We start from the raw sequence: 17,207 nt of genomic DNA on the forward strand, positions 1-17,207 counted from the left end.
TTTTTCAATGCACCTTTAAGATCAGCACACTAAATCACAACACAGATCATGCTTTGCAGCGATCATCCGGAGCGAAACATTTAATTTTATTTTAGGCCACTGAATAGCAGTGGCGGCTAGGGGGGGGTGTACAACGCCTCTAGAGCAGTTTTTGGAGTGAAGATCTCATAGGTAGCGATTCAAGTTGCAGTTTATTGGCAACAGCATTCCACCCAAAAATCCAGGAAAAAACTACATGCACTACCACCAAACCCTGCTTCAAATCTAGGAGCATTCCAGACCCTTGGTGGCCAGTGCCGTGCCCTCCCGGCTGCCTTTGTCTCTCCAGTGCTGATGTTTTACAGGTACCGCACTCACTAGGTTGTGATTTCAAGGGCTGAGTCGACCTTGGGGAAACTCGGGACTGGCTTTGATATGATTCGCGACTAACCCATGGCTGGGAATCCAATTCATGAAGCCGGGTTCGTAGCGCAGTGGTGCGGAAATTGCGGCGCCGCCACTCCCCCTATGTTTGTCTGCGTGTGTGCGTGTGTGCGTGTGTGCGTGTCCGCGTGTGTGCGTGTGTCCGCGTGTGTGCGTGTCCGCGTGTCCGCGTGTCCGCGTGTCCGCGTGTCCGCGTGTGTGCGTGTGTGCGTGTGTGCGTGTGTGCGTGTCCGCGTGTCCGCGTGTGTGCGTGTGTGTGTGTCTGCGTGTGTGCGTGTGTGCGTGTCTGCGTGTGTGCGTGTGTGCGTGTGTGCGTGTCTGCGTGTGTGCGTGTCTGCGTGTGTGCGTGTGTGCGTGTGTGCGTGTGTGCGTGTGTGCGTGTCTGCGTGTGTGCGTGTGTGCGTGTCTGCGTGTGTGCGTGTCCGCGTGTGTGCGTGTGTGCGTGTGTGCGTGTGTGCGTGTGTGCGTGTCCGCGTGTCCGCGTGTGTGCGTGTGTGCGTGTGTGCGTGTGTGCGTGTCCGCGTGTGTGCGTGTGTGCGTGTCTGCGTGTGTGCGTGTCCGCGTGTGTGCGTGTCTGCGTGTGTGCGTGTCTGCGTGTGTGCGTGTGTGCGTGTGTGCGTGTCTGCGTGTGTGCGTGTCCGCGTGTCCGCGTGTCCGCGTGTGTGCGTGTGTGCGTGTGTGCGTGTGTGCGTGTCTGCGTGTGTGCGTGTGTGCGTGTGTGCGTGTCTGCGTGTGTGCGTGTGTGCGTGTCTGCGTGTGTGCGTGTCTGCGTGTGTGCGTGTGTGCGTGTGTGCGTGTCCGCGTGTGTGCGTGTGTGCGTGTCCGCGTGTGTGCGTGTGTGCGTGTCTGCGTGTGTGCGTGTCCGCGTGTGTGCGTGTGTGCGTGTGTGCGTGTGTGCGTGTGTGCGTGTCTGCGTGTGTGCGTGTGTGCGTGTGTGCGTGTGTGCGTGTGTGCGTGTCCGCGTGTGTGCGTGTGTGCGTGTCCGCGTGTGTGCGTGTCTGCGTGTGTGCGTGTCCGCGTGTGTGCGTGTGTGCGTGTGTGCGTGTGTGCGTGTGTGCGTGTGTGCGTGTGTGCGTGTCTGCGTGTGTGCGTGTGTGCGTGTGTGCGTGTGTGCGTGTCTGCGTGTGTGCGTCTGCGTGTGTGCGTGTGTGCGTGTGTGCGTGTGTGCGTGTGTGCGTGTGTCCAGACGCGGAGACAGCTATCGTGCTGTGACGGTTCCACCTGAAGACGGAAGCTTGTGTTGCCTCCAAAAACGTCGTGATTTTTATTATATTTTAATTTTACTTTTATTAATTTTAATTCTTTACCTACGTGACTTTACCGAAAAAAAACCTAAGAATATGAATAGGAGACGCAGTGGTTTAGATTCCCGCTGCTGGCCAATAACAGTGAGAGCGAACGTATGAACCAGTCCCGTGCCTCCCTTAGGTCGACTCAACCTCAAACGAGTACTCGGCGCGGCGTGCATTAAACATCAGCACTGGAGAGACAAAGGCGGCCGGGCGCACCGCCGGCCACCCACCCCCTCGTGCGCCGTGCCGGGGTTCGTAAGTGCCGCCCCTCGCAAACGGCACTTGCCCTGACGGCCCGTAGAAGGCTACGCGGGGGACCTTTGTCTTTGTGTGGACTCGTACCTGCACGTCGCGCTGCTCCAGCTCGGCCGCCAGCTGCTCGCGCTCCTGCAGGGCCTGGGACAGGCGGTGACGCGCAGACGCCAGCTGCTGCTGCCACTCCGCCTGAAGCACACACACACACGCGCACGCACATGGGTACACGTACACACACACACGCATGGGTACACGTACACACACACACACGCATGGGTACACGTACACACACACACACGCATGGGTACACGTACACACACACACACGCATGGGTACACGTACACACACACACGCATGGGTACACGTACACACACACACACGCATGGGTACACGTACACACACACACACGCATGGGTACACGTACACACACACACACGCATGGGTACACGTACACACACACACGCATGGTTACACGTACACACACACACACATGGGTACACGTACACACACACGCACGCATGGGTACACGTACACACACACACGCATGGGTACACGTACACACACACACACATGGGTACACGTACACACACACACACATGGGTACACGTACACACACACACACATGGGTACACGTACACACACACACACATGGGTACACGTACACACACACACACACATGGGTACACGTACACACACACACGCATGGGTACACGTACACACACACACACACACGCATGGGTACACGTACACACACACACGGGTATACAGACACATACATACGCATGGGTATACACACACACACACGCATAGGTACACACACACACGCATGGGTAGACGTACATGCACACACACACGCATGGGTACACGCACACGGGTATACAGACACCCACACACGCATGGGTATACACACACACACACACATGGGTAGACGTACACGCACACACACACGCATGGGTATACACACACACACACACATGGGTAGACGTACACGCACACACACACGCATGGGTATACACACACACACACACATGGGTAGACGTACACGCACACACACACGCATGGGTATACACACACACACACACATGGGTAGACGTACACGCACACACACACGCATGGGTATACACAGGGGTATACGTACACACACACACACATGCGACGCAAGGGTATACAAACAAAGGTATACAAAGATTTCCTGTATAGCCTTAACAGATTGTTGGGGCAAGTGGTTTTAGCGAGCACCTATGAAGGCCGGCACGGTACACAAGGGGGTGAGTGGTCAGCACCACGCCCGACCGCCTTTGTCTCCCCAGTGGCGGTGTCTACACACCACACCAGGTGTTCATTTGAGGCTGAGTCGACCTAGGGGAGCCTCAGAATCGGTGCATATAAACCACCACTGGTGTTGGCTGTGAGCGGGAATCAAACTTGGGCCGCCGGGTTCGTAGTGCAGCGCGCTAATCGCTACGCTAGCACTCCACACAAAGACAAAGATCCCCCGTGTAGCCTTAACAGACTGTAGGGGCAAGTGCTGTTAGCGAGCACCTATGAAGGCCGGAACGGCACACGAGGGGGTGGGTGGCCAGCACCACCTCGCCCGACCGCCTTTGTCTCCCCAGTGGCGATGTTTACACACCGCACCAGGTACTCATTTAAGGCTGAGTCGACCTAGGTGAGGCCCAGGACCGGTTCAAATAATCGTCACTGGTGTTGGCCGTGAGTGGGAATCGAACCCGGGTCGCCAGGTTCATAGCGCAGCGTAGCGCTAACCGCTGCACTACCTTCTTGTCGAGAAGGCAGAGTCTGAACGTCTACTTGACGGACCTGTTCTCCACCTGAGGACGGCTGCTTGCGTTGTGGCCGAAACGTCGTGAGAATTATTTTATTATGTTTTATTTTTATTATTTTATAACTTCCCTTCTACGTGACTTTACCGAAAGAACCAAGAAGATGAATCCCTGCAGTCACGAAAGCTTCAAATCGAAATTTAATTATGTTTTATTTTTATAATTTTATTATGTTTAATTTTTAATTAAAGAATAAAAATAAAACATAATTTTATTTTATTATGTTTTATTTTTATTATTTTATTCCTTCCCTTCTACGTGACTTTACCGAAAGAACCAAGAAGATGAATCCCTGCTGCAGTCACGAAAGCTTTAAATCGAAACGCTACACTACCGCTAACACACACACACACACACTTGCACACACACAAAAGACAAACACACGCACACCGGTGCGTGTCTGGACCTGCCGCTAATGGCCACCATGCCCATTAGGGTCCCCTCTCGTGACCACGTTGCCATAGCGACGCACCAACATCACCGCTATTAATGGCCTAGAGCCACCGCAGGGAGCCTGGGTGGGCATGAATGCGCGAGCCTCACCTGTGCTTGCTCTGCCTGGGCGCCGGCGTTGCCCGCTGCCTCGCGAGCCGCCGCCAGCTGCTCCCGCGTCTGCTGCGCCTCCCGCTGGGCCCGCCGGGCCGCCCGGCCCGCCTCGTCGCGCTCGCGCTCGGCGCGTCTCAGCGCGCGCCCCACGCCGCGGCGCAGATCCAGCAGGCTGCGGCCTAGCGCGTCGGCCCCCCGGCCCTCGGGGCCCGGGACGCTGCGGCACAAGCACGGGGGCCAGCGTCACGCGGCGAAGCCTCCTCCTCCTCCCTCCTCCTCCTTCTTGACGACCCACCCGTGGCAGGACTGCGCCAGAGGTCGCAAACGGGTTTTGATTCCGATTGAAAGCTTTCGTGACTGCAGGGATTCATCTTCTTGGTTCTTTCGGTAAAGTCGTCACGTAGAAGGAAAAAAAAAACGAAATAAGGTCTGATAATTGGTTCTTTACCCTTCTATCTGGCAACAAAAAAGACACCTTTTTACAAGGAGTCATGTTTGCATAGACCGCAATACCTGCAGTCGTAATACAAACAAAAGAACATGTATTATGACTGCAGGTATTGCGGTCTATGCAAACATGACTCCTTGTAAAAAGGTGTCAGTTTTGTTGCCAGATAGAAGGGTAAAAAAACAATTATCATAATAAGGTCTGTCACGGAGAGAGTCTGCATTCAGACTCTGTCTCCTCGACAGACCTGTTCTTCGCCTGAAGGCGGCTGCCTGCGTTGTGGCCGAAACGTCGTGAGAATTGTATTTTATAATGTTTTATTTTAATTATTTTATTATTTTCCTTCTACGTGACTTTACCGAACGAACCAAGAAGATGGGTTTTGATTCCTTACCTGTACCCGCACCAGGGTCGCAAATGGGTACCCCTACCCGGCCGGGTACGGGTACCCGTTCCCTACCCGTACCCATACCCTACCCGAAATGAGTGACAAACGGTGACTCACCAGTGACTCACGGCCTACCTGTACCCGTACCCGGCCGCACCAGGGTCGCAAACGGGTACCCGTACCCAGCCGGGTATCGTGTAGGGTACGGGTATCGGGTACCCGATTGCGACCTCTGGGATGAAGCCATGTTGCAGGCGCGGGTGGGTTGATTCTAGGAACTTGAATTGTGAGAAGAGACAAGACGTTGGGAAATGAGTGACAAACGGTGACTCACCAGTGACTCACGGCCTACCCGTACCCGTACCCGGTCGCACCAGGGTCGCAAACGGGTACCCATTCCCTACCCGTACCCATACCCTACCCGAAATGAGTGACAAACGGTGACTCACCAGTGACTCACGGTCTACCCGTACCCGGCCGCACCAGGGTCGCAAACGGGTACCCGTACCCGGCCGGGTACGGGTAGCCGGGTATCGGGTAGGGTACGGGTATCGGGTACCCGGTTGCGACCTCTGGGCTGCCATGCTTGGGCCTGCTGGGCCCCCGAGCAAAGATTCAAGTGATTCTTGAAGTCACAGTTTCACGCATTCGCTCTGGCTCGGCTCAGATGCAGAGGGGTATGCATGTTGAACTTCTTTCGCGCCGTACGTAGCCAACCCTGCTCATCGGAGGTGACAGAGGCGTGCGTGTACTCGTGGAGGTCGGGGGTGGGGGACGGAAAGGAGAGTCACTGCACTCCACCGCAATCCACGAGACGTGTCACTACTCGCCTGGTCACAGCACCACATGCGACACCACGTCACAGCACACTCAGAACACGCGACTCCACATCACACCACAATCACCACACGCCATGTCACACCACACTCACCACACGCCACTCCACGTCACACCATACGCGATGCCACGTCACAGCACACTCACCACACGCCACGCCACGTCACACCACACACGATGCCACGTCACAGCACACTCACCACACGCCACGCCACATCACACCACAATCACCACACGCCATGTCACACCACACTCACCACACGCCACTCCACGTCACACCATACGCGATGCCACGTCACAGCACACTCACCACACGCCACGCCACATCACACCACAATCACCACACGCCATGTCACACCACACTCACCACACGCCACTCCACGTCACACCACACACGATGCCACGTCACAGCACACTCACCACACGCCACGCCACATCACACCACAATCACCACACGCCATGTCACACCACACTCACCACACGCCACTCCACGTCACACCATACGCAATGCTACGTCACACCACACTCACCACACGCCACGCCACATCACACCACAATCACCACACGCCATGTCACACCACACTCACCACACGCCACTCCACGTCACACCATACGCGATGCCACGTCACAGCACACTCACCACACGCCACGCCACATCACACCACAATCACCACACGCCATGTCACACCACACTCACCACACGCCACTCCACGTCACACCACACACGATGCCACGTCACAGCACACTCACCACACGCCACGCCACATCACACCACAATCACCACACGCCATGTCACACCACACTCACCACACGCCACTCCACGTCACACCATACGCAATGCTACGTCACACCACACTCACCACACGCCACGCCACATCACACCACAATCACCACACGCCATGTCACACCACACTCACCACACGCCACTCCACGTCACACCATACGCGATGCCACGTCACAGCACACTCACCACACGCCACGCCACATCACACCACAATCACCACACGCCATGTCACACCACACTCACCACACGCCACTCCACGTCACACCACACACGATGCCACGTCACAGCACACTCACCACACGCCACGCCACATCACACCACAATCACCACACGCCATGTCACACCACACTCACCACACGCCACTCCACGTCACACCATACGCAATGCTACGTCACACCACACTCACCACACGCCACTCCACGTCACACCATACGCAATGCTACGTCACACCACACTCACCACACGCCACTCCACGTCACACCATACGCAATGCTACGTCACACCACACTCATCATACGCGACTCCACGTCAAACCACGCTCACCACACGCCACATCACACCACACTCACCACACACAACACCACGTCAAACCACGTGACACCACGTCACCACTCATGCAGGGCCTCACCTGCACGACGTCCACACGAAGGCTGAACAAAAGTGACAGCTCGTCACTCGGAGGAACGAGGGAAGAGCAGAGCGACACAGAGTGACACAGAGCGACGCAGAGTGACACAGAGTGACACAGAGTGACACAGAGTGACGCAGAGCAACGCAGAGTGACACAGAGTGACACAGAGTGACACAGAGTGACGTAGAGCAACAGAGAGTGACACAGAGCGACACAGAGTGATGCAGAGTGACACAGAGTGACGCAGAGCAACGCAGAGTGACACAGAGTGACACAGAGTGACACAGAGTGACACAGAGTGACACAGAGTGACGTAGAGCAACAGAGAGTGACACAGAGCGACACAGAGTGATGCAGAGTGACACAGAGTGACACAGAGTGATGCAGAGTGACGTAAAGCAACAGAGAGCAACACAGAGCGACACAGAGCGACACAGAGCGACACAGAGTGACACAGAGTGACACAGAGTGACACAGAGTGACACAGAGCAACACAGAGCGACACAGAGTGACACAGAGTGACACAGAGTGACACAGAGTGACACAGAGCGACACAGAGTGACACAGAGTGACACAGAGTGACACAGAGTGACGTAGAGTGACACAGAGTGACACAGAGTGACACAGAGCGACACAGAGCGACACAGAGTGACACAGAGTGACACAGAGCGACACAGTGTGACACAGAGTGACACAGAGCGACACAGAGTGACACAGAGTGACACAGAGTGACACAGAGTGACACAGAGCGACACAGAGTGACACAGAGTGACACAGAGCGACACAGTGTGACACAGAGTGACACAGAGCGACACAGAGTGACACAGAGTGACACAGAGCGACACAGAGTGACACAGAGTGACACAGAGTGACACAGTGTGACACAGAGCGACACAGAGCGACGCAGAGCGACACAGAGTGACACAGAGTGACACAGTGTGACACAGAGCGACACAGAGTGACACAGAGTGACACAGTGTGACACAGAGCGACACAGAGTGACACAGAGTGACACAGAGTGACACAGAGCGACACAGAGCGACACAGAGTGACACAGAGTGACACAGAGTGACACAGAGCGACACAGAGTGACACAGAGTGACACAGAGCGACACAGAGCGACACAGAGTGACACAGAGTGACACAGTGTGACACAGAGCGACACAGAGTGACACAGAGTGACACAGAGTGACACAGAGCGACACAGAGTGACACAGAGTGACACAGTGTGACACAGAGCGACACAGAGTGACACAGAGTGACACAGAGTGACACAGAGCGACACAGAGCGACACAGAGTGACACAGAGTGACACAGAGTGACAAAGTGACACAGAGTGACACAGAGCGACACAGAGTGACACAGAGCGACACAGAGCGACACAGAGTGACACAGAGTGACACAGAGCGACACAGAGCGACACAGAGTGACACAGAGTGACGTAGAGCAACAGAGAGCAACACAGAGCGACACAGAGTGACACAGAGTGACACAGAGTGACACAGAGTGACACAGAGTGACAAAGTGACACAGAGTGACACAGAGCGACACAGAGTGACACAGAGTGACGTAGAGCAACAGAGAGCAACACAGAGCGACACAGAGTGACACAGAGTGACACAGAGTGACACAGAGTGACACAGAGTGACGTAAAGCAACAGAGAGCAACACAGAGCGACACAGAGTGACACAGATCGACACAGAGTGACACAGAGCGACACAGAGTGACACAGAGCGACACAGAGTGACACAGAGCGACACAGAGTGACGTAGAGTGACACAGAGTGACGTAGAGTGACACAGAGTGACGTAGAGTGACACAGAGCGACACAGAGTGACACAGAGTGACACAGAGCGACACAGAGCGACACAGAGTGACACAGAGTGACACAGAGCGACACAGAGTGACACAGAGCGACACAGAGTGACACAGAGCGACACAGAGCGACACAGAGCGACACAGAGTGACACAGAGCGACACAGAGTGACGTAGAGTGACACAGAGTGACGTAGAGTGACACAGAGTGACGTAGAGTGACACAGAGCGACACAGAGTGACACAGAGTGACACAGAGCGACACAGAGTGACACAGAGCGACACAGAGTGACGTAGAGTGACACAGAGTGACGTAGAGTGACACAGAGTGACGTAGAGCAACAGAGAGTGACACAGAGCGACACAGAGTGACACAGAGTGACACAGAGTGAAGGAGAGCAACAGCGATAGCAAAACCTAAACCCAGAATTACCCCTCTCCTACCAATGACAATCACAATAACCCTCCATCTAACCATCACAACACTCACCCTACCTTCACCATCACACTCACCATTACAATCACAATAACCCTCCATCTAACCATCACAACACTCACCCTACCTTCACCATCACACTCACCATTACAATCACAATAACCCTCCATCTAACCATCACAACACTCACCCTACCTTCACCATCACACTCACCATTACAATCACAATCACCCTCCATCTAACCATCACAACACTAACCCTACCCTCACCATCACACTCACCATGACAATCACAATAACCCTCCATCTAACCATCACGACACTCACCCTACCCTCACCATCACACTCACCATGACAATCACAATAACCCTCCATCTAACCATCACAACACTCACCCTACCCTCACCATCACACTCACCATGACAATCACAATAACCCTCCATCTAACCATCACGACACTCACCCTACCCTCACCATCACACTCACCATGACAATCACAATAACCCTCTATCTAACCATCACAACACTAACCCTACCCTCACCATCACACTCACCATGACAATCACAATAACCCTCCATCTAACCATCCCAACACTCACCCTACCCTCACCATCACACTCACCATGACAATCACAATAACCCTCCATCTAACCATCACAACACTAACCCTACCCTCACCATCACACTCACCATGACAATCACAATAACCCTCCATCTAACCATCACAACACTCACCCTACCCTCACCATCACACTCACCATGACAATCACAATAACCCTCTATCTAACCATCACAACACTAACCCTACCCTCACCATCACACTCACCATGACAATCACAATAACCCTCCATCTAACCATCACAACACTCACCCTACCCTCACCATCACACTCACCATGACAATCACAATAACCCTCCATCTAACCATCACAACACTCACCCTACCCTCACCATCACACTCACCATTACAATCACCCTCCATCTAACCATCACAACACTCACCCTACCTTCACTATCACACTCACCATTACAATCACAATAACCCTCCATCTAACCACCACCACACTAACCCTACCCTCACCACCACCACCACACTCACCCAACCCTCACCACCACCACACTCACCCTACCCTCACCACCACCACACTCACCCTACCCTCACCACCACCACACTCACCCTACCCTCACCACCACCACACTCACCCTACCCTCACCACCACCACACTAACCCTACCCTCACCACCACCACACTCACCCTACCCTCACCATCACCACACTCACCCAACCCTCACCACCACCACACTCACCCTACCCTCACCACCACCACACTCACCCTACCCTCACCACCACCACACTCACCCAACCCTCACCACCACCACACTCACCCTACCCTCACCACCACCACACTCACCCTACCCTCACCACCACCACCACACTCACCCTACCCTCACCACCACCACACTCACCCTACCCTCACCACCACCACACTCACCCTACCCTCACCACCACCACCACACTAACCCTCACCACCACCACACTCACCCTACCCTCACCACCACCACACTAACCCTACCTTCACCACCACCACACTCACCCTACCCTCACCACCACCACACTCCCCCTACCCTCACCACCACCACACTCACCCTACCCTCACCACCACCACACTCACCCTACCCTCACCACCACCACACTCACCCTACCCTCACCACCACCACACTAACCCTCACCACCACCACACTCACCCTACCCTCACCACCACCACACTCACCCTACCCTCACCACCACCACACTCACCCTACCCTCACCACCACCACACTCACCCTACCCTCACCACCACCACACTCACCCTACCCTCACCACCACCACACTAACCCTACCCTCACCACCACCACACTCACCCTACCCTCACCACCACCACACTCACCCTACCCTCACCACCACCACACTCACCCTACCCTCACCACCACCACACTCACCTTACCCTCACCACCACCACACTCACCCTACCCTCACCACCACCACACTAACCCTACCCTCACCACCACCACACTCACCCTACCCTCACCACCACCACACTCACCCTACCCTCACCACCACCACACTAACCCTACCCTCACCACCACCACACTCACCCTACCCTCACCACCACCACACTCACCCAACCCTCACCACCACCACACTAACCCTACCCTCACCACCACCACACTCACCCTACCCTCACCACCACCACACTCACCCTACCCTCACCACCACCACACTCACCCTCACCACCACCACACTCACCCTACCCTCACCACCACCACACTCACCCTACCCTCACCACCACCACACTAACCCTACCCTCACCACCACCACACTCACCCTACCCTCACCACCACACTCACCCTACCCTCACCACCACCACACTCACCCTCACCACCACCACACTCACCCTACCCTCACCACCACCACACTAACCCAACCCTCACCACCACAACACTAACCCTACCCTCACCACCACCACACTCACCCAACCCTCACCACCACCACACTCACCCTCACCATCACCACACTAACCCTACCCTCACCACCACCACACTAACCCAACCCTCACCACCACAACACTAACCCTACCCTCACCACCACCACACTCACCCAACCCTCACCACCACCACACTCACCCTACCCTCACCACCACCACACTCACCCTACCCTCACCACCACCACACTCACCCTACCCTCACCACCACCACACTCACCCTCACCACCACCACACTAACCCTACCCTCACCACCACCACACTAACCCAACCCTCACCACCACAACACTAACCCTACCCTCACCACCACCACACTCACCCAACCCTCACCACCACAACACTAACCCTACCCTCACCACCAGACTAACCCTTCATCTCACCTCGTCCCCTCCTCCTCCTCATCGTCTTCCTCCTCGTGCTGCCCGTTCCTCCGCCTCTCCTCCCCCTCGCCCCGCTCCTCCTCGTGCCCCTCCTCCTCCTCCTCCTCGAGGGGGCCGCGTGGCCCCTCCACCTCCTCGCGGAGCTGCGTGAGGTGCGCCGCCACCTCGTCGCGCCGCACCGTCTCCCGCGCCGTCCTCTCCGCCTGCGCCTCCGCGTCCTGGAGGCGGCTGCTCAGCATCGCCGAGCTCGCCTGGTGGGGGGGGGGGGGGGGGGGGGGGAGTGAGGGGGTGAGCGACGAGGTGAGCGAGGAAGTGAGCGAGGAAGCGAGTGAGGAGGTGAGCGACGAGGTGGGTGAAGAAGCGAGTGAAGAGGTGAGTGAGGAGCTGAGCGAGGAGACGAGTGCGGAGGTGAGCGAATAGGTGAGCGAGGAAGCGAGCGAGGAGGTGAGTGAGGAGGTGAGCGAGGGGGCGAGCAAGGAGGTGAGCGACGAGGCGGGTGAGGAGGCGAGCGAGGAAGCGAGTGAGGAGGTGAGCGAATAGGTGAGCGAGGAAGCGAGTGAGGGGGCGAGCAAGGAGGTGAGCAAGGAGGTGAGCGACGAAGTGGGTGAGGAAGCGAGCGACGAGGCGGGTGAGGAAGCGAGTGAGGAGGTGAGCGAGGAAGCGAGTGAGGTGGTGAGTGAGGAGGTGAGCGAGGGGGCGAGCAAGGAGGTGAGCGACGAGGCGGGTGAGGAGGCGAGTGAGGAGGTAAGTGAGGTGAGCAAGGAGGTGAGCGAGGAGACGAGTTCGGAGGTGAGCGAATAGGTGAGCGAGGAAGCGAGCGAGAAAGTGAGCGAGTAGACGAACGAGGAGGTAAGTGAGGTGAGCAAGGAGGTGAGCGACGAGGTGGATGAAGAAGCAAGTGAGGAGGTGAGCGACGAGGCGGGTGAGGAAGCGAGCGACGAGGTGAGCGACGTGGCGAGCGACGTGGCGGGCGAGCAAGCGCCACCTGCAGCGCACGCAGCTGCTGCAGCAGCCGCTGGTTCTCCTGCTCGTGGGCCCGCGCCTGACCCGCCTGCTCAATGGCGGCCTCCAGCGCCTCCTTCTCCCGCTGGAGCTCCGCCAGCAGCGCCGCCTGCTCGCCCTGCAGGCGCACGAGACGACGGGGGCGCGGTGCGAGTGGTTCCGTGCCTGATCATTGGTTTTTTTAAATCCTTTATATTAAGTTCGCTTGCGCGCTCGCTTGCTTGCTTGCGCGCTTACGACCGTGCAAATCTTTCGGTCGTTTTTTTAACCCACTTGCCGTGATCCAATCGAGCTGACATTTTGCACACAGACTCGTTGTGCGTGACAATTTATTTTCGTGAAAATGTTTTTCCATAACTTTACAGTATTTAGGAAAAAATCAATTATATTTAATTACCAATTGCTTAATGGTTCCATGCAATCATCTGACCCATAGGTGGCAGCCATCTCAAGCCAGAGGACGAGAGGACTCTAGCCGCCACGCATATAAAGGATTTATAGTGAAAAACTTTGTTTTTACGGGTTATACTTGTTTACCCTTCTATCTGGCAACAAAACTGACACCTTTTTTACAAGGAGTCATGTTTGCATAGACCACAATACCTGCGGTCATAATGCAAACAAAAAACACAACTCTGATAATGTATGCTCTGTCCTTGAAGTTGATTGGTCCACACCCGAGACAGCTTTCCTTAGAGCCTAGTCTCACATGGTGTTGGACCAGATGACGCCAAAAGGCGCACAACTCAAAGACAATGCACCATCGGAGTATGAGAGCTCGGGGTAAGCATTTACACCATTGGAACCTCATTTGCCAGTAAAAATACGATAATTGGTTTTTTACCCTTCTATCTGGCAATAAAACTGACACCTTTTTACAAGGAGTCATGTTTACATAGACCACAATACCTGCTCAGGTAACTGGCGCTCACTGCTCAGGTAGCTCCTCCCACTGCTCAGGTAGCTCCTCCTACTGCTCAGGTAGCTCCTCCCACTGCTCAGGTAGCTCCGCCCACTGCTCAGGTAGCTCCTCCCCTCTGCTCAGGTAGCTCCTTCTACTGCTCAGGTAGCTCCTCCTACTGCTCAGGTAGCTCCACCCACTGCTCAGGTAGCTCCTCCCACTGCTCAGGTAGCTCCTCCCACTGCTCAGGTAGCTCCTCCCACTGCTCAGGTAGCTCCTCCCACTGCTCAGGTAGCTCCGCCCACTGCTCAGGTAGCTCCTCCCACTGCTCAGGTAGCTCCTCCTACTGCTCAGGTAGCTCCTCCCACTGCTCAGGTAGCTCCGCCCACTGCTCAGTTAGCTCCTCCCACTGCTCAGGTAGCTCCTACTGCTCAGGTAGCTCCACCCACTGCTCAGGTAGCTCCTCCCACTGCTCAGTTAGCTCCGCCCACTGCTCAGGTAGCTCCTCCCACTGCTCAGGTAGCTCCTCCCACTGCTCAGGTAGCTCCTCCTACTGCCCAGGTAGCTCCTCCTACTGCTCAGGTAGCTCCTCCTACTGCTCAGGTAGCTCCTCCTACTGCTCAGGTAGCTCCTCCTACTGCTCAGGTAGCTCCTCCTACTGCTCAGGTAGCTCCTCCTACTGCTCAGGTAGCTCCTCCCCTCTGCTCAGGTAGCTCCTCCTACTGCTCAGGTAGCTCCTCCTACTGCTCAAGTAGCTCCTCCTACTACTCAGGTAGCTCCTCCTACTACTCAGGTGGCTCCGCCCACTGCTCAGGTAGCTCCTCCTACTGCTCAGGTAGCTCCACCCACTGCTCAGGTAGCTCCTCCCACTGCTCAGGTAGCTCCGCCCACTGCTCAGGTAGCTCCTCCTACTGCTCAGGTAGCTCCTCCTACTGCTCAGGTAGCTCCTCCTACTGCTCAGGTAGCTCCTCCCACTGCTCAGGTAGCTCCTCCTACTGCTCATGTAGCTCCTCCTACTGCTCAGGTAGCTCCTCCCACTGCTCAGGTAGCTCCTCCTACTGCTCAGGTAGCTCCTCCCACTGCTCAGGTAGCTCCTCCTACTGCTCAGGTAGCTCCTCCTACTGCTCAGGTAGCTCCTCCCACTGCTCAGGTAGCTCCTCCCACTGCTCAGGTAGCTCCTCCTACTGCTCATGTAGCTCCTCCTACTACTCAGGTAGCTCCTCCTACTGCTCAGGTAGCTCCTCCTACTGCTCAGGTAGCTCCTCCTACTGCTCAGGTAGCTCCTCCTACTGCTCAGGTAGCTCCGCCCACTGCTCAGGTAGCTCCTCCTACTGCTCAGGTAGCTCCTCCTACTGCTCAGGTAGCTCCTCCCACTGCTCAGGTAGCTCCGCCCACTGCTCAGGTAGCTCCTCCTACTGCTCAGGTAGCTCCGCCTACTGCTCAGGTAGCTCCTCCTACTGCTCAGGTAGCTCCTCCTACTGCTCAGGTAGCTCCTCCCCTCTGCTCAGGTAGCTCCTCCTACTGCTCAGGTAGCTCCTCCTACTGCTCAAGTAGCTCCTCCTACTACTCAGGTAGCTCCTCCTACTACTCAGGTAGCTCCGCCCATTGCTCAGGTAGCTCCTCCTACTGCTCAGGTAGCTCCACCCACTGCTCAGGTAGCTCCTCCCACTGCTCAGGTAGCTCCGCCCACTGCTCAGGTAGCTCCTCCCACTGCTCAGGTAGCTCCTCCTACTGCTCAAGTAGCTCCTCCTACTGCTCAGGTAGCTCCTCCCACTGCTCAGGTAGCTCCTCCTACTGCTCATGTAGCTCCTCCTACTGCTCAGGTAGCTCCGCCCACTGCTCAGGTAACCCCGCCAATTTCCCACCCATCTCGAGTCGAGGTTGAGGCCAAAATACTTGAACTTCTCTAGCACCGTGCAGAGCCAAACGTGCGAAAATAAAAACTATTAAAACATTTTTATTTTTACCAGGTAAGGCCGCACTGAGCCATATAGCTCTTTTTTTTATCAGAAGCGACCTGGACACAAATGATAGCTCAACGAAGCGGCGCACCATGTGGAAATGTTTTGCAGTAGCCAAAAACACGAAACGCGTGATGTTGATTCTAAATGCAGAGGGAAAAACCGGAGGAGCCGGAGAAAAATCCACGCGACCCCGGGGAGAGAGAGACACGCAAACTCCAAACATACAGCAGGCATCAGGGTCGGGATCGAACCCACGACCTCCTGCATACCAGGCGAGGTAGTTAACATCTCCTAGTCACCGTGATGATGATGAGAGAGACGCAAACTCCAAACATACAACAGGAATCAGGGTCGGGATCAGAACCCACGACCTCCTGCATACCAGGCGAGGTAGTTAACATCTCCTAGCCACCGTGATGATGATGAGAGAGACACGCAAACTCCAAATATACAGCAGCAGGCGTCAGGGTCGGGATCGAACCCACGACCTCCTGTATACCAGGCGAGGTAGTCAACATCTCCTAGTCACCGTGATGATGATGAGAGAGACGCAAACTCCAAACATACAACAGGAATCAGGGTTGGGATCAGAACCCACGACCTCCTGCATACCAGGCGAGGTAGTTAACATCTCCTAGCCACCGTGATGATGATGAGAGAGAGAGACACGCAAACTCCAAATATACAGCAGCAGGCATCAGGGTCGGGATCGAACCCACGACCTCCTGTACACCAGGCGAG

The 17,207-nt window shown here is 55.6% G+C and overlaps 1 protein-coding gene across 1 annotated transcript in view; it reads right to left on the reverse strand.

The window, feature by feature from the left end:
- The window catches only part of LOC144951235 (uncharacterized), a 129,991-nt gene that overhangs the window by 68,927 nt on the left and 43,857 nt on the right, over positions 1–17,207 (reverse strand). The window contains exons 14-17 of the mRNA XM_078881385.1: positions 13,585–13,719; positions 12,600–12,850; positions 4,358–4,577; positions 2,058–2,159 (exon numbers count right to left, since the gene is read on the reverse strand). Of these exons, the coding sequence (XP_078737511.1) occupies positions 2,058–2,159; positions 4,358–4,577; positions 12,600–12,850; positions 13,585–13,719 (708 nt within the window). The remainder of the gene's footprint in view (positions 1–2,057; positions 2,160–4,357; positions 4,578–12,599; positions 12,851–13,584; positions 13,720–17,207) is intronic.

This window comes from Lampetra fluviatilis, chromosome 61, assembly GCF_964198595.1.
Source record: "Lampetra fluviatilis chromosome 61, kcLamFluv1.1, whole genome shotgun sequence".
In the NCBI taxonomy this organism is placed as follows: Eukaryota; Metazoa; Chordata; class Hyperoartia; order Petromyzontiformes; family Petromyzontidae; genus Lampetra; species Lampetra fluviatilis.